At 37.6% G+C, this 19,353-nt stretch overlaps 1 protein-coding gene across 6 annotated transcripts; it reads right to left on the bottom strand.

Moving 5' to 3' along the window:
- Positions 1-4,030: 4,030 nt before the first annotated feature.
- On the bottom strand, positions 4,031-16,812 carry LOC121322996 (E3 ubiquitin-protein ligase MARCHF7-like). 6 transcript variants are annotated; one of them, XM_041263700.1, is made up of 11 exons: positions 16,718-16,812; positions 14,898-15,102; positions 12,983-13,117; positions 12,423-12,588; positions 11,678-11,839; positions 10,390-11,536; positions 10,037-10,206; positions 9,324-9,433; positions 8,676-8,789; positions 8,215-8,263; positions 4,032-5,205 (listed from the first exon to the last, which is right to left on the bottom strand). In XM_041263700.1, exons 2-11 carry the CDS (start codon positions 15,090-15,092, stop codon positions 5,123-5,125), a joined length of 2,331 nt encoding a protein of 776 aa, XP_041119634.1. In that variant the 5' UTR covers positions 15,093-15,102; positions 16,718-16,812; the 3' UTR covers positions 4,032-5,122. The 6 variants fall into 6 exon arrangements, with proteins under 6 accessions (XP_041119632.1, XP_041119634.1, XP_041119629.1 ...); XM_041263695.1 differs by having other exon boundaries at positions 16,702-16,799; XM_041263697.1 differs by lacking the exon at positions 16,718-16,812 and adding an exon at positions 16,249-16,357.
- Between the last annotated feature and the right edge of the window lie 2,541 nt (positions 16,813-19,353).

Genomic DNA, 19,353 nt, shown 5'->3' with positions numbered 1-19,353 from the left:
TTTCATCAGGAAAGTTTTATAAATTAAGAACACAACAGTCGGACAGTAAAGATCTCGAGTTTGGAATACAATATTCAAGTTAAGTAATCGAGCACTACACACATCCCTCTGCTTGTCTGTTTACTAATGCATTGTTCTTGTCACGTTTGACAAGTAGCAAAAGAAGAACTTCGTTGCAACATGTTTATTTGAACAGTTGGGCAGCCATATAATAAAATGGACCGAGGTCAAAGCAATGCAGCAGGGACAAAGTGGACAATGCTAATGGAATCTAAGGAAGGAATACAGCTATGTACCGAACATAAACAGTAATTCAAAGTATACTGTCCCAAAGCAGCTCTAATCTCAACAGTCCCATCAGTATGGCAGACTCATGCTGGTCATCAACAAATGAGGCATGTGGAGGGTTATGTAACCCTGATATTAAGTACCTCGGATGTTTTCTGAGAAGTGAGTAACTGAAACATCTTAAATGGTTTATTAGATTAGCAGAGGTAGCTACGGGTTTGCAAATACACACAAGCTCCCCTTACAGGGATACATTTCTCTCAAGATCTTGACAAAGCACACACACACACACCCACCCTCCTCCTCCTCCTTATGTCTTAATACAATACTTTAGTGCAATGCGTTGCATCCTTTTTCATTACTTAACCAACTTTTATCATCTGTAGGAAAAAAAAAAAGTTCATCTGCCCTTGTCATCCTTAGTGTCGTCATTGTGGTTGGTTCTTCTAGCAGAAGTATTCAAGTTCCACTATCTTTACATCATTCAATTACTATCCGCCATTGTCAACTCCAAACCGTGATGAAACCTTTCTAGAAGATGCAGAGGAAAGGGAGTATGGATTATAACTAAAACTCAGAACTAGTGGAAATTCTTGTTTATCCCTAGATTCTGGAATATAAAAGATCTCTCTCTCTCTACCAAACTATCACTAGACAATTTGTGGTTGCTGACAAATAGAAATGGTACTCTTTAAAGTGGGTAGTCTGTTGACAGCATAAATCTCCATGAATTCCCAATTATTGTTTTCCAACCAGTACCAGATGTTCTGCTGGTTAGTGATAATACTTTTGTAAATGCTTTCATTTGGCACTGAAATCTCAACTGAATACGTGCCCTTAGACTGCAAACTTTTACACCAGCAGGGAAGAATCTGCTCCTGGGTGTTTACAACAAAAGCCACTGATGTTGCTCTCCCTGCTCTTAACCCTTTGCAGTCCATTTATTCATCACTTATCAGGCACGCCAGGTCCAATTTATTTTCACACACACGGTTTATTTTACACATGCTGTTTAAATCCCCCCCCCCCCAGAGTAAAACAGGTTTAAAAGGCATTGAATCACAAAAGGACACTCTGTACTTTATCTACAGTGAAGCCCCACCCCTTGTTCACTGTATTTTCACATACCTCTTTATAGATATGCATACTGCCAAATCCTCTATTGATCACTCGTTTTATCACAAAACTCCTCAGTGTGATCCAAGTCATTATTTGATTACTAAAACATCTCAAAGCTCTGCAAATATCTGTGATATTCTTTGAGTGCTGGATGCAGAAGCGGCTACCTCCTTTGTTATGTCTGTGTTTTCTCTAGTGGATGGGTCTATCAGATACGCACTATTTTTTCGGTTTCATTCGGCCATCTGAGAAAAACCAACAAAAAAATGACTAGAGACCTGTGCTTTGTCTTTTTGATGATGTCGGACTGGAAAGGGAAAATTGTAATGTCGGACCTGGTCTGACATAGGACCGCAAAGCCTTAATGCTTCCAAAACTTCCATTCTTGTACAAGACACCACTATATCCTTAATTGGACTAATAATTGGCTAAATTAGACCTTTACTTGTTTTCAGCTCTTAAACAATTGCAGAGTTCAAGTTACTTAAATGTTACAACCAACTTAATCTGCAACTGTTTAAAAACAAACAAGTAAAAAAAAAAAAAAAAAAGTCTAATTAAGCAAATTTAGTTCAATTAAGGGTATAGTTAAAGTAAATGAGAGCTCAGTTGGAATGAAAACCAGCAGACACATGGGGTCCCCAGGACAGAGTTTGAGAAGATCTGGTCTACACCAATACAGTGTTATAAACACAATATTACTTTTGTTATTTAGACTTGACATGTTTATATTTAGACACATGATTAAATTACAAAAAGGTCTGAATATTTTTGGGGCCCACCGTTCGAGCTTACCCACACCAACAATCACATTTTCCACCTCAGGAACAGAGGTTTTGGGAACACAGAAAACAGCAACTTGGTAGTGTTCACAGGCATAACTATTTATTGTGGCACTGGATACTTCATACAAACGACAACTGAATAACAGGTTGCACCTACAATTACTGGCATTCACGCAGACAAAATCATGACTGACCAAAAATGCCCAGGAAGCCCCAGCCCCACCTACCCTTAACCAGACCAATTATTCAATAAACAGTTACACCTGGAACGATTTTATTGGAAAAAACTATTTAACTTTAATTTTATTAATACTTTTTGCAATAAACATACATATTTTACATTTGTTTAACCTGTATGAAGGTCTTTGTTTACAAAACACGATCGTTAAGCTATTCTATTGTCATTAAACTATTGTTTACTCATTATTCTCTAGTCCCAAACTATTACCAATAAAGATTGAACATTAGCATTACCCCTTCTCTTGGAAGATTACCGAACATGATGGCTATAACTAAACACTTGTCCCACATGTATAGCTACAGCAACTTCAAGGTAAGTGCCCTAATCTAAATACAGCATCACATAATCAAATAGACTTGCTCAAACAGCATGCACGATACAGAATAAACCACGGCTCTATTGCCAGTAGAATAACATTAACAATAAACACGACAGGCATTAAAATATTAGTGAGGGTCTCGCCCTTAAATTTTCTGACACCTCGGAATAGCGTCCATGTCTGAAGCACAAGTAAACTGTCATCTTCCACCGAAATGCAAACATTCTGCACGGACCAGGCTCTGACTCTTCACTGAAGTCTCTCCGTGCAACAAAGAAACACACTCACACCAGTCCTGCTTCCATCATGATTGAGACAAGCTCCAGCAATCTCAGAAGTTCTAACCGTAGCTTCCACGGTCCTCTGGACAACAAAACTCCCGCTCCACAACCTGCAGTCCAACACACACTTCATAAATATCCAGATACAGTGCTGCAATGCAGCAAGCAACCGCCAACAATAGCTTAGCAAACAGCCCAGACACAGCTCTGGGCTCCATCCTCCCAACGGCGACTTTGCTGCCAGGTACAAATGAACAGTCCACTCAGTCCAGGTCTCCAAACACTGCCAGCAATGCAGTGAACTCAAAAAGCAGAATACACATTCGCCGCACATGTTCAACACTCCTTGGGATGATCTCCGGCCATGAGGGGATCTCAGGAAGTCACCCCCGGGGTCTATTTAGAGGCGTCACATCCAATTGCTGAAACCAGCTAACAAGGCGATGGTCCAATCTTACCCCCACCCACAATCACAGGCATTGGAACATTAGTGCGAGAGTCTCACCCAGACAAACACTGAAAATGCTTCATTTTCTCTGTATGTAAATGATGTATCTTAAGACCAACTACAGTTTTGCCACTAGAAAGGTTTCTTGTGCAGGAAACCTGTTTTTTGGGAATGCATTCACTGCACCATGTACATGGTTTTCCCTATTTCTAAATGTGACCTTCATCAACAACTATGAAGCACCTCACTGTACCATCTACTGGTCAATGAGTGTGCAGTCAGGCTTACCTGTACCCTCCAGGCTTTGTTTATAAACACCCACCGCTTCCTTTCTTTGGGAGGATTGACCAGGCACAGCACTCTGATATTCTGACCACCTGGTATGTGTATTACAGCAGAATTGAGACGTTCAAATTCAAAAACACAAAGGCTTCTTTCTAAAGATCATGAAAAGGTACACCTGCAGATACATTTAAAACAAATACAAAATACATTTCTTCAAAACTTTATTAAACTTTGGAAAGCAAAATATAACACAAAATACAGAAATAATAATTACATTTAATCTTAAATTTGAGCTAAATCCAGAATTAATTATAAAGCTGCTTTTCTGGAAACATTTAGTTAAATTGTTAACTAGTAATTTATAGTATTTGCCCAGAACATAGAACTGGCAGTAAACTGACAAATAGCTGATGAATTCCAGAGACTCTCTAAACAAACTTAAACTTAAAACTTTACTAGAATGGTCCTGGTTGCTCATTATCACTTCATTATTTTGTTATAACAAAATCGAAGATTCCTTAAATCATGATATTAAGAGCCATCATACTACAGCCAATATATTTGAAAACAATCCTGACCAAGGGGGCAGGTACAGCTTTAAAAAATTCTAGACTCAAGCCAAACACAATACCTTTTTATTCTTTGATAAAACCCAAACAAAATAAGGCATTTTCTTCACAAAACCTTAAAAGTCACCATTACTTAATACTGAAGACTTATGCCTCTGCAAAAGTGTCTAACACGGAGAAAAAAAAAAACACAAAACAATTTTTATGCAATCTTATTAAAATGATCTTGTTCTGTTGACAAAAAGCTCCCTCATTTACATTGGTCAACATGTACACTAATTGCAGCAAAACTAACCTGTACAATTTAAACTCAGATTGTTCAAAATTCACAATGTGTAATCTAACACAAAGTAAAAAGTAACATTCAGAATTTGCTGATTTAACTGTACATTGCTATTTAATAAGGAATTCATAAACAAATTAAATACTCAAGTCAATAAATGATGTACTTAATGAAACAGGTGTCCGCAGCCCAAGTAAGTTGAGCATTTAGGAAATTGACATTGGTAAGAAATTAAACTGAAATGCACACACATTTGAGGCACCCAAATAGACAACAACTTAACATTTAAATATTCCCAACACCTCAAACTTCTTATATAGCCCACCATACAACTAGCTTTGAAACAAAACATCTTTCTCTTATTTATGACATTTATGTATATTTGTTCTTCATTGTGGTTCAGACCATTTTCAGAACCACAATGATAAACGATCAATTTTAACAAAGTTGATAGAAATGTAAAGCACAGTCCAATGCTAAACTGTCCTATCAATGCTCTCAAACTTAATATGCGTCTTCCTCCTCCTCAAAATCAAACGATGGTCTACTGTCATTCTCAACTTCTTCTTCAGATTCCTCGTAAGAGCCTGCACAGATAAAACAGGAATTAACTTTTACACACAAAAGCAGATTCACATTCATGCTTAGCGTTGCTAAACATGAAAGTGCCGGGACTTAACTTTAAAATGACCTTGTAAAACAATTAGTGTTCTGCGATACCTCATTTAGGGAGTATCAATACGATACCATGACAATGTCACGATATTCGATTCTATCGCGATACTTTGGATCTTACGTTGATTACATGTTAAATGGCTGCCAAATTCCTTTTTGTGCAAGTGCAAATTGAACAGGCACGAATATGGTTAATAATGCTACAGCAAGGTGGAATGCTTGCTGGTGTGTGTAATTATATATCACACACACAGTTGAAAACACGTTCCAGTATATTCAAAAAGGTCATTGCCACCGACTATACAATTGGAAAAACTAGTAAGAAAGTGCAACACTTAGTAAAATACACCATTTTCTTTACTTCCTACATATAAATAGAACTCTGGAGTTTCAGCCAGCTTCAAAAACTCCAGTTACAATTAATATCTTAATTGCTAAAAAATAATAAATAGAGAAATATTTTCCTTGAAGCAGACTTTTTATAACTAGGCCAGATGTTTTACATACAGGGGTATCTTAGAAGTACCCTAAAAATGTGAGCAAGGAATGAAAAAAATGAAACATGTTGTGGAAGCTGATTTACTGTTACTTCAAGAAATGGCTTTATGAGGTTCTTGCTTCGTTCAAAGAACCAAAATCGGGCTCCCAAGCGGCGCATCTAGTTAAGGCGCTCGGTGTGGAGCAGAGGATACGCCCTTTAGCATGGAGATCGCAGGTTTGAACCCAGGCTATGTTATTGCCGACTGTGACTGGGTGTTCCTAGGGGGAAGCACACAATTGGCCAAGGGACGCCCAGGTAGGGAGGGCTTAGGTCAGCAGGGCAATCCACGGTCCACCGCAACCTGTGGACGATAGGGTGCCTGCCAATCTGCAGTGGAGCCATTCAGTTCTGTGTTGTCCTCCGGCACTACAGGTCTAATGGCTTCGTTGTCGATCCGTAGTGCAAAAAATGCCGGATTGGCAGGAACGCATTTTTGCGGATGTGTGTTTGAGCCTCCATTTCCCAAGTCGCCGGGGGGGGGGGGGGGGGGGGGGGGCAGTGGTGAACCGGGATAAAAACAATAAGTTGTGCATTCCAAAATTGTGGAGAAAACAGGAGTAAAAAACATTGTCAACAACTAAATTTAATAAATAAAAAAAACCAACAACAAAATGAGCAAGATTGGCCAAACAGACCTCCTCTTGTTTGTCACATTCCTTATGTTCTTAGTCATTTACAACATAACACCTCCATGAATCTATACAGATCAAATATTTTAGTACGCAAAAAACACACAGTATAACGCTAACCTGGACTAGCCTGATTGATTTATGCTCACGGTAAAACATTTCTCTTTAAAACAAAACACAGTTAATGTGTTACACTGGTGAACACACAAATGTATTCCTTAAATCTAAACAATTTTATAGCGCTCAACATTTTGAAAATCACCACCCCCAAATTTCATAAAATTAGTTCAGCAGATTTAAAACAAACAAACACACACACACACCACACACGTGTATTTCTGGCAAAGAAATGCTTTACTAAAAATGCAGCCAATATAACATTTGATAGTGAAAAGTTCAAGTTAAAGCATTGTATTTAATACTACATTTCTAAAACAGGCCACTAGATGCCTTCGTCTTACGTGCTATTAGAACAGAATTCTGTTTGAACTTATTCGAGCCAAACGCCTCAGTCAAAACAACGGATGTTTAAGGTGCACTGGGGCGAAGACATTTTACTAGCCGGATGAGGCCATTCGACCCATCATGGTTGTTAAACCTTGCAAAGAAAGTAAATTAGACAAGAGACAACCACTCCGGCTACTATAATAAACTAAGTACTTCTTGCTTTCATGCTGAACCTGCAGCCGTCTGCATTGGTGGACTTTTGCAGGTGTGACTCTGAAGCTTTATATGTCCTGTGCTTTCCTCTGCCGGTGAAGCGTCACGTTGATCACGTTAAGGAAAATTGATATGCTGGCAAGGAAGTCTGTATTCATTCTGGTCTTTCCAACACTCATGCAATTCAAAACACAGGATTTTCATAGCCATCACATTACATGCACAAAAGATTACAGATTAGCACAAAATCCAAAGAATATGAAAACATTGCTAACATTTGACATGCAGTAGTGTTTTAATAATCTATTTTAATAACATCAGCAAATTATATTTTTGCAGCTTCTAGCAAATGCACTGTAACGACAAAGTCAACAAACATCAACAAACTTCTTTTTGATCAGCGTCAAGCGCATTCCTGTTTTGTGTTATCTTTGCTGTAATATGCACTAGGATTCACTTACTTAAAACAATGGAAGAAACTACAATAAAAGTAAAACCTCAACAAGAGATTGGGGTGACTATTTGAAAGATGTTTCAATAAACTGGTGGAATTTCCTCCTTTGGTTTTCACTTCTTTAAAACATGACATTTTAACTGTCCGCCTCAACCAGACTGCTGTTGTCATCTGGCTGAAATCAAACAGTTCCACATCAAGCTTCTCTCTCATTCACCATGACTGCTGCAGTAATTTAATTTTCCCACAACACAGGGTAGTTTTGTTTTAAAAAAAAAAAAAAAAAAAAAAAAAAAAAAAAAAAAAAAAAAAAAAAAAAAAAAAAAGCACAGCATCGTAAAACCGCGATACTTATTTTACCCTGATATTAGAGATCATAGGATTTTGGTATCTTCTTCACAAAACCCACAAGGTGGGTTTGGTATAAAGAGATCTCCATCTCCACTGCATCCCCTTTGCTGGGAACACGCATCCCAGTGGGGTAACGGTATAATGTGAACACAGCAAAGACAACCCCTTGCAAGAAGCAGTTAAATTATTATCCCACCCATCTATTCCTGTAGAATGAGACCTTTTTAATTCTTTACAAAAAAAAACACAAGACAGAAAAATATTTGAAAAGAAAATTACAACATACTTTCAAGCTCATCCATGTGCGCGTGAAGGGTTCTTGCAAGGTTGATGAACTTAATGAAAGAGGAACAAAGCAAAAATTCATGAAATATTCACACCCGAATCGTCGCTTCTCAGTATTGTAAACAGTCTATTCATCCCAATTACAAAATATGGCTAGTCAAGGGTTCACAGACAGGTTTTTTTTATATATATTTCCCCAGAAGAACAGATTTAAAAAAAATTATATATAGCATACAAACTAAAACAACCCCCTACTCACAGACTACACTCTGCCATGACCCAATAACACTGGAGAGACTAAGGTTTGTCAAAATATTTAAGCATGCAGAAACTGCAATAGCATCTTCATTTTCACTGACAAATTCCATTACATGCTCATTATGTGGAGTAAACTCACCATATGCATTCAAAGCTTTAGGGATATGGACTCAAAGCAATGATAATTATGTGGAAAAGTCTTACCCCAGCATGAGCACTTGCCTCACTGGCAGCTCCCAACATGTCAGAAAATCGCTGCTCGCACAAATGCAGCAAGACAACGAGGTAGAGGCCACAGCTGATAAACTCATACTCTGCCTACAATGAAGAACATGAAAGCTATACAGAATGTATTTGAAAAAGAACAAAGTTGTTTCAAAGTAATTTAAAAGCTTGGAAGAGTTCCTCTCAATTACTTTGCATTTGTAATGTACTTGAGAAGCAAGATTATATTAAGAACCTTAACCACCTCTCTCCAAGTGTTGTTGTAGGGTCTTTAGGCAAGGTATTAACCAATTATGCAAAACACATTCACAGTATTTCTTTGTATACTTGAAATGTGTATTCTTTGTTCACTCATTAGAAATGGGGATGTAAAACACATATAGTATGTTGTGCACACCAATCCAAGTAACTGGGTTAAGTCCTATGTTACAGTAACTGTCAGTCAACTTGATTAAGAAATGGCACATTTTCCTCATTCACATGTGGAAATGCAAGCTACACACTGGGTCATGCAACAGGCAAGCACAGACTAAAATGTACATCTCAAAAAAACATTCTTGCCATTAACTTGGTTTCCAAACAATGCTAGAAATGTATGCTCCATCTTATACAGAACAGAAATCTTACCCGTTCATTTGAGCGTGTTCTATATAGTTCATCAATATCAAAGTTTTCAATGTGAAGATGAAGCTTCTGTTTACATAGCTCACATGTAGTTATAGCATCCAAGTCAGAACCTAGAAAAACAAAACAAAAACCACAGACCTCACGTTAAGGTTAACTGGCTATTTTTTCTTGTACAATACCCTGATCGAACTACACATAGAAAATCAGTGTGTACAGAACATGAAACCAGCATGAAGCCTTCATAATCACCTGGAAACCAAATAGTCATATGATCACAATAATATGCCAGCCATATTATAGTAGGTCACACATCAGTGAAGGGCACTGTTCAATCTTGCCCGACAGAAAACCTGAAGTAGCCACCTGAAATGGTTTGAGACATGAGCAGCTGAAAGTGACTGCAGTGGATTTCCCCTCCCCCCTCATGGGGATGATTACTAATGTAGAGTGTTAAAACTGAACACTATTCCAGTTACATAATAGAAAGGCAGTCAAGATTAGTCTTGTTACATGTTTTAACATAAGCCATTGCTAAACACATAAATGGTAAAGCCATTTCCTTTTATGACCCAAGTGGCACATGGGTTCAGTAAAAAAGTACGGTTGCAGAAAAAAAAAAAACGATAGATTTATTGCACAATACAATTTATTGCATTAAAAAAAATAAATCCTGAAGGACGATTTAACAGAAAAGTCAAAGCAAGGAGGATTACCAGAGTTGATTTTAGACTGCAACCACTTCTTCATACACTCCTGATGAACGAATTGCAAGCTGCCAGTGCACTTGCAAGGTTCTATCAAAGGGTTTGAAGGCGATCCTTCTCCCATCTGGCAAATTCGGCACAAGTCTCCCTCCTCTTCATCAGAAGACTCTAAAAGGAGGCTAGGGAGCAGGGAAGAGAAATAAACAAAAATGCAAGACCACAGTATTTATATATTTTATGTATGGATGATAACTTACCGTAAAAACAAAACAAAACAAAAAAGCACACATCTTGTGTCATATCTCTCTCCCCCCCCCACCAATTTCTTTCACTTCTTGATAAAGCCCCACCCCCAGATTTACCTCTCTTGGATTTTCTTCAGTTTCTCTGGATCCCTGGAGGGAGCAGGTTTGTCATTTTCTTGAGACTGTCCGTCAGGCTCAGATCTACCTGCTGCCATGATGTCTACAGTGATCATTGCATCATCAGGCAGCGTGCTGTCAAGGCTAGGTGGCATGGCAAGACGAAACAAAGAGTTGGGAACAATCCCAGAAATTCTTGGGTTTCGTTGAGCTTGGGACACACCTTGCAAAGGCATGTTTGATGCAGCAGGAGGTGGAGTAGCTGCTGCAGCCCCTTGAGATTCACGTTCTTGCTCTCCACCAGTTTCAAAAGAATACCTTCTCAATGGATAAAGAGTGCTCCCTTGTGTTTCATCAGATCCGGCAGCCATTCGTGCAGACTCATCTCTTCCTTCCCTCCTCCTTCGTGAAAAAAGCGGTGTGCATCTGTTTCTAAATGAAGACGACAACCATGAACTCGAGCTTCTGCTTTCAGATGCAGTTGATCTTGAAGTTTCAGGGTCTGAATCTGAACTGTGGGTTTCTACTACTGGTGATAAACCTTGCCTTCTGCGTCTAAGAAATGGAAACACCTGAGAGGAATCAGAAGCTCTTCTTTCTGAATCATCAGGACTACTGTTTCTGCCGTCACTGCTCTGGGAAGAACTTTCACCCCTTGGAACATAATCTTCCAACGGTGCTTCAGAAGACCTGGAGCTCGAACTAGAGGAGGAGTCCTGGCTTGACCTTCTTGAGAAGAAGGTAGTAGACATACTGGAAGCTAGACGGGACAATAATTGTCTGGTTGTCAATCGGCCTTCCGAATCCCCAGATTCACCGAGTTGCCTTTGTGGGGGTGGAGGAGGAGGTGGTGGGGGTGTTGATGATGATGCATTTCTTTCTGGCTTTGGCACATACAAAGCGCAAGATCTAGCACGTGTGTTCCGGGCTTCTGATGTCATTCTTTGTGGCGAGTCCATATCCCTAAAGGAAACTGAGCTTGCAGACCCAGCAAAGCTTCTGCTTGAATCTCTGCTGAACAGAGAGGACTGGTATTCTGATGGGAAACGGTCATTCACTGATGAACCATTTACCCTCATAGATGTAAATGTACTCTCCTTTGGCCTTGCTCCTTGGGCATAAGAGGAAGTCACTCTGTCCCGAAGATCTAAAGTGTGCAAGAAGAAAACAGAATTATTTAAAACCACACTTATGCAATAAAATACATTTGACACCAAAAAAAAAAAAATCAATTAAATCACTTTGAATTATTACCATATTTACTCAAATTATACTGGACTGTACCTACATGATGAGGCTGGTGAGGATAATAAACCACTACTCCTGTGGCTATGTTCTCCAAAGCTGGAAAGACTTGGGTCTGCTCTTTTGTCCAGTTCTCTTCTTGAACGTATTAATTCTGTGGTTGAATATGAAGACCTTGAACCTGGGCTGTACCTCCATGATGAATCTAAACAGAAGGTTTCAGTTTATTATTTGCCTGTGTATTAAAAATAGAAGTTAAAAGAACCATTAACAAAATTGGTCAATGACTGCAATCCTCCTATCCACAACATACACAGCTACAACGGAAGGCACAGCAACTTGAAACAAAACCTACATAGCAGACCATGAGTACTGCAATCCAAAAGGTACTTTATCAAAACAACACACATCTAGAACATATATCTAGGACTAAACTTTTTTTTTTTTTTTTAACTTGTATATGCTCCATAGAGCTGCCTATTTTCAAAAGCAAAGCTCTGCCTGTTCACACACAAGATATGGATGTTTGAATGCAACTAATCAGTTACTTAAACATAAACCTCTCAATCAAACCAGTACAGAAAAGCCTTAAACAAAGTTCAACTTCAAGTACCTTAATTACAAGTAACTATCTTATTTCATCAGTCAATGGACCCACATATGAACAATATTAATCAACCACAGAATATAATTTGGTTAAACACTTCAATTTGACTACACATGAACTCATTATGATGTTCATTTTATATTGTTTACCTTTAAAAAAAGTAGACCTTTTAACCACATACCTGAAATGCCATTTAGGCTAGAGTAGCTGCTGCCAATCCCAGAAGTAGATGAACTTCTAGAATATGATGAACTGCTTGTAAAGGAAAGCTTAGGTCTTTTGGATTCACTATCTTGGGTTGGACTCATAAGGCCATAGTATGATCCCTGATGTCTTTCAGATTCACCCTGATTAAAATCAAGGAAGATTAAAAAAATAATACATAAATAAAACATGTAGTCAAGAAACAGTTTGGCAGTTCAGCAGTATTTCAGTCACAGCTAAACTCTGCATCTAGTTGCCATTTAGCTTTGTAAGCTTTCTGTCCAGTGCAATGGAAACTTGTTCTACAGGATTGTGTTACACCTCATGAATCATGCTATAGTAAATGATATACTGTAATAAACGATTCTTGCTTTAACAAAGTATATGCGCCTAACTGAACTCTCATCCAAGTAATTAAGAACCGCTGTTTACAAAACATCCCTTTTAGAAAAACATAAAATGACAGAACAACAAAGAGGACATTGGTAATAAAACTGTGGTGCATAGAATCGTCCCAATTTAGGAAGAAAATATTACCAGTTTACTTCTGGTTCCAACAGAGGTGTCAGACCATGATCCAGAAGAAAGAGCCGAAGATGGAGACGAAAGTTTCCAGCTTGGACGACTTTCTGGAATACTGTAGTCTCTGGAAGTACTGTGGAATCTCGAGCCCTAAACACCAAACAAACACCAGTTTCTAAACACATTACACTGCTCAATGAAAGTAACACCGTGGCATTACTAGATGAAAAGCAACATACAACACTGAGTTGTATTGACTTCTTTTAAAGTACTTCCCTTTTTTTTTCAGGTAAAAAAAGTGAAATTCTCAATTAAAAAATCAACTGGTTCAACATAGTATGTTCTATCCATTTAATTACTCAGATGTTTTGTTTTTTAAAAGACTGAAACATATAACATTGGGAGCAAGTACTGTGTGGGTGGCTCGACTGGACCCTTACAAATGATTAGATTATTGTTCGCAAACCTCTGCACTTAATTATTTCATTAAGCTAATAAGCCAGTTGAACAGCTATAAAAACCATTTAAACAAAAAATACAAACAAATAAGCATGAAAATACTACCAGTGTGCCTTAACAGAATTTTAGACCTCTACAGTGAAACCAGCCACCTTTGTTTACCAGGCATTTCTAGCTAACCCAAAGTCAACAAACTTAATGTCTGAATCCTGGAACGCAATCAACTCTGAAAAAGCTGTAGAAAATAATTCTTAATACCATAGTAACATAATCTTCTGTGACAGTCCTTGACAGGCACACTGAAACACATGATGCCTGGAACCTGAGCAAGACTATAAAAAGACTAGCTAACTTAGCAAGTGTAATTTGAATATCTGCACACAAATACAGATTACAGGCAAGAGCCGGGAATCATTTCTAAGAGGTTAACCCTTACCAAGGTAAATAGGCTCTACTCGACTAGATACAGAAGCAGAATAATGGGGGAAAAAAAGGAGGATATGAATACGGAAATGCCATAAAGCAAGACTTGATGCATGCTATTCCAGAAACAGCTTTTCCAATTCAAACTGGAGCATCATTTGTCTCCAGAAACTAGTTGACAGCACTTGCAGTCCACTTCCCCTTTTTATCCACTTTTTTCTTTATGTTATCTTTAGGGATTACATCAGATCCCAGCAACACCCCTTTCCTATTAAAGCACATGGAACACAAAGTCTCCAGGGAATGGTTTTTCAAAACATATGTCTGGATCAAGTGATCCAGATTTTGTAATCCTAGATTTTGTGATCGAGATTGCTTTAAAAACAAAATTAATTTTGTAATCGGAATTACCTGTAATGCAGACAGAAGTAATCCAGCAGTGACATTGTCTGAAACGGATCAAAACGATCTAGAGCACAAAATATCGGAATACCGTTAGAGAGGTTAGAAGTTTTGAAAAACTGGCCCCAGGCTATACCTGCTTCAGACTGATGGAGAGACAGGCTCTTCCTTTACACCCACAGGACAAACAGCTCTGCCGTTATCCCCATGAAGAAACAAGCAGTTGGTTCATCTGCTATTCTTAATAAAACAACCTGGGAGGAGGCGGTCATCATATGCACATACCAGATGGTGGGCGCAAACACAAATACACCTACACAAATAATAAACCAGGTTTTAAACATCCACAGCTAAGAAAGTCAATGCGTAGGTTCTACCAAATAATTTCAATATTAACAAAGTAATTAATGCCATTCATTTCACTCAAGAAAATCCTGTTTCAGTATTTTACAGGGAAAGATGTTTCTTTACTATTCTGAAGTGTTTTTTATTTTTTATAATATACAGCATAGGAACAAATTAAAAAGCAAGCTGGTATAGGGACAAAAACAGATAAATAGGGAAAAACGTGTAATAGTACAATTGAGTACAATACACAGTATATTGCAACAAGACAATTCAGAACATTTAAATTTGCATGAGCTACCTGATAATCTGAATCCAATTTCACAGAGGTACCCCTTGTGTAACAGTCATTGCTTAAGACACTCCCTCTACCAGAGTAGAGCCCGCTGGACCGAAGAGGGGAGTAGGTCGACGATAAAGATGATGAAGATGATGACAATGGGCTAGGTTTCACAAATGATGATCTTTGGGGAATCCGACTTGGTTTTGAATCCATCCTGAAAATCCTATGCAGAAGGCCAGAGAAATGTGAACGCAATAAATAAAAAAAAAAACACAATCCCGGCTATAATGTAAGAGAATGGACATCCCTTATCAAATTGTTTTCAAACTAGATGTGGACAGACTTGTGATCTGTAACAATGGCATATGTATAGAGGGTGCAGTTTATTTATTAAAAAAATTATAGGCCGAGAACTGGTGTATTGCCTCCACTAAAAACCCAATAAGTCACAGAACTTTAACATGGCAGCCATTTAAACTGAGGTCACCAACACATTTAGCATTTACTAAACTGCACAAAGTATCTGAGGAATGGAGTCACAACAGCAATGCCAAGGTAAGAGATAAGACCTATCAGAATTGTTAATGGCTTATTTAGTATATACATATACAAGGTATTGAAATATATGCCCAGGATTCCGATACAAAAAAAAAAAATCCTTAGAGTTTTATCACAACTGGAGAAGCCATAACATACTAGGGAATACACTATATACCCACTGGATTAGATTACATAAATTTTATAATACATTGTAAAAAAAACTGTAGCGTAAAAAACACGACTTACTTATCACGGCTGTAGGACTCAGTTTAAAATCAAAGTAAATTAATACGGCTTATAGAACTGGTAAAATTTCCCATGTCAACTCAGAATCAACCCAACTACTCTGACGTCATGAAACATGAGACCTACAGCTATTAAATAGGTTGACACACCCCACCCCCACCTTCACAGTATGTAAACGATATCATGTGAAAGTTTATTTTGTTTTGATTAAGAGTTCGCTTATCTGCAAGGTCAAAGTTGTAACCAGAAATTAACAAACACAATATAAATAGCAGAAAAATGCGCCCCCACAACTGACACTAGCAAATGGCTTGCAGAATAGAGCGAGTCCAGCAGAAGGATCCAGTGCTAGCTTATCAAGTATAAAAACGTTGTTCTTTTTAAAGGTGGGCTTGCTTATGAAGGTCATTATACAGTATGTAGAGACATAAAGGTATTTATGGTAATACTGATATTACTACCAAATTTAAAGTTACCATTTTAAATATTTGCAACATTAAATTGCGAACACATGCCCAGCCCTCCTATAGAAAAAAAAATTAATGCAACGTTATAGTTCATAATATTATAATTTCAAACGCACCCGTTTCACAGAATACGTAGTGTGTAGTCCGTTTTATTTATTTATTTATTTTCCCCCAACTGCTCATTTCAGTTGCAGTGAATTCTACATTTTACGATAAATGTAATCCTGTGTCAATATAATAAAAAAAAAAAAAAAAAAAAAAAAAAAAAAAAAAAAAACACGGCAACGTTACCGATTAAAACATCAGTAAATGGTAACAGACATGCACATTTATGTTTGCGGGAATATTATTCAGTAAATGTACAAAACATGTACTGGATTGTTCCCGTTTCCATAATTGCTCAAATCGGGTTTAATTAAAGCTTTACCATTCATAGGCCGCCTTTTTTTACTTGCATTCGAAACTAAACTATAATTAATGCAATGGGTAACACTGCAGTAATGCAATCCCCGAGGAACTTTCAAACCATTAACGATAAGCTGCTTCTAGCCTACAGCAGACTTCCTCACATGAAAGCAATCTCACCCTCCTTCTTCTTCCTGCTGCTGTAGTTTCCTCTCACCATTAATAATGGCGTCTGTCTGTGTGTTTGATATAGCAGAACACCACGTGATATATAAACAGTAACCGGACACCCCAGAGCGGGTTGAGGGGCTCAGCAATGACTGACACTTCTTACACCCAACAGAACTATTGCATACAGACAGTTTAAAGGGGAACGTCAGGCTGTGTGTGCGTCGAGCACGTTACGTTATGCTGTGCGCTTTTCAGGCAGCAACCTGCTGACCTGCTGTTGCATAGCAAAGGGCTCTTGCTCAGTAATTCAATTTGCAAATGGAGCAGTCACTAAAGAGACACTTTTTTCCCCCCACACGAAACTCTGACCCATGTATTCTGCCCCTATTTAGTATTAATAAACTCCATATAAGGCCCAGTGATAATGTTCTTAATGCGATTAGAATACATTAATATCACATGACACAAAATGTTGTTTAAGAATAGTGATTTGTTTTTACATTTTTTTTTTCTTGCCATAACTGCATATCACATGCCTTCTGCTTAATGTATTGTCACCAGGCAGGGACATGGTGCTCTGTGTTGTAGCAGCTTTTTTCCCTCATTCTTAGGTCAGCGTTTAGATTCTCAGGATCAATGCCGTTTGTTTGTACGTTGAAAAATCCACACAATTTGTTTTGTTGAAAATAGCATCATTGCTATGTGTTTTTCTACCAAAGACTATACAGTATTGTCACACTTTTACATAATTAATAACTGTCAGAAGTTCCACAGGAGAGGAAAACCTGAAGTCTATCTGTGTACTCTTGCTGGATGAATTGAGAAGCCTCGCCACTAGGTGGGCTATCAGCCTGTATTGAACTCCTTCTTGATATTTTACTGTCACACATGATTAGGGGCCACTGTTTTCTTACAAGCATGGTTTAGATACTGTTCTGTGTCATATACTGTAGCACAGCAATTAAAACGTAATTATAAACAACACTAATTAGTTGATTGAAACAGCTAGTTCAAACTTCTAGACCATGAGTATATCCGAGGGATATTTGAGCTAAATTGGTTTACAGCAGTGTCATTCCATCAGTGCCCTATAGCTATATTTAACAGCAAAATACAGTAACATCCGTATATCTATATAAGATAATTATATATATATATATATATATATATATATATAGAGAGAGAGAGAGAGAGAGAGAGAGAGAGAGAGAGAGAGAGAGTAATTATGTTCTGTATTTATTTTTATTTATTTTTACAAATAAATGTGTTTATTTGAAATGGATTATAACTTTTTTCTATTATAATACATGCACGTTGAGTTCGTTCAAACAAGTTGCAAACATAAAAGTTCTCTTGAACAAATGCTTGAATCAAACTCATTTTGAACCAGGAAAATATTATGTTATTTTAGACTCCCGAACCTAATTCTGAACAGAATACATAATTAAACAGGTTCAGTGAAAACAGAATACCAGGAGAGTGATTGGCTTCAACAAAAGGGCCTTTAACAGAAGTGCATTTCCTTTTTGGATTGTGAATGCAGCTGTTAATTGCTAGCAGAGTTGAAGGTTACCAGTCTCATCATTTACTGACCTTGCATTGCTTCTGACAGTGGCATTGTTTAGTACCACTTTATTTTGTTACACGTCTAAAAGAATTTAGAGATCATTAGAGGTCACCAGGAAATTTATTTTGTATATTTCTCTGCATTAAATATTGAAATCTGATAGGTACATTTAAATATACTTCTGAATAAACTGCATTTCATCCACAGATTGCGATAAAGTAACACAACTTAAAATTAACACCAATCTTACATTAAGCAGAAATATTCTAGTTCCAGTCTCAAGGAGAACTATAAGAAAGCTGGTTGTACAGTGCAGTTATTCCTAGCTTTGATAGCAACAAAGAATTACAAATCATAAGGTCAGATGAAATTCAAGTCACGGTAGGCCCAGAAGCATGTTTCAACTATATTGTCACTTATGTTGCTTTGGGAATGTGATCCACCTGGAGTTCTAGTGACTGTCTCTATGGGTAGTAACTGAGTAATACGAAAAATAAACAAAGTCGATGGCTCTTTTCAGATGTTTTATTCATATTGGCGAGGGAGGTTTTCACTGGAATTTTGCTTCAAGGTATAAGTTTGCTGTGGTTTTCTTCATGCTGAGTACCACTTAAGAGATGCAAGTCAATGAGATCCTCACCAGACATGTTTCCAGCTGTCCTCGAATTCTTTGATAATCATCTTGGGTCCAGCTGTTGTGATATTACCTGTGCCTGATCTTATACACAGGACAGCTCAAGTGAAAACACACCCTAATGTTTTTGACCTAGCTTGATGAATATACCGAATACTGTATAAGATGGTACAGTGTTTTAAAATGAAAATTGCAGTGATACTTCAAATGCAAAATGACCACAGTTCATTTATCAATTTATTTTATAAGTGAAGAATACACCTGAGGAAGTGTTTGTATCATAATTAATCATATAAAGAGAATCACCTCTTCAAATCAATTTAATATATAAACACAGGATTCAATTTATCAGCCAAATGCTGGATAATTTAAAGACGTTTCTTACATATTAGTGCGTTTGTGTTTTTAGTGGAATCATTACTCATTTTCATTCATGGAAACACT

Source organism: Polyodon spathula, chromosome 11 (genome assembly GCF_017654505.1).
Source record: "Polyodon spathula isolate WHYD16114869_AA chromosome 11, ASM1765450v1, whole genome shotgun sequence".
Lineage (NCBI taxonomy): Eukaryota > Metazoa > Chordata > Actinopteri > Acipenseriformes > Polyodontidae > Polyodon > Polyodon spathula.
Note: the sequence above shows the minus strand (reverse complement) of the source record. Positions and strands in the feature narration are given on the sequence as shown.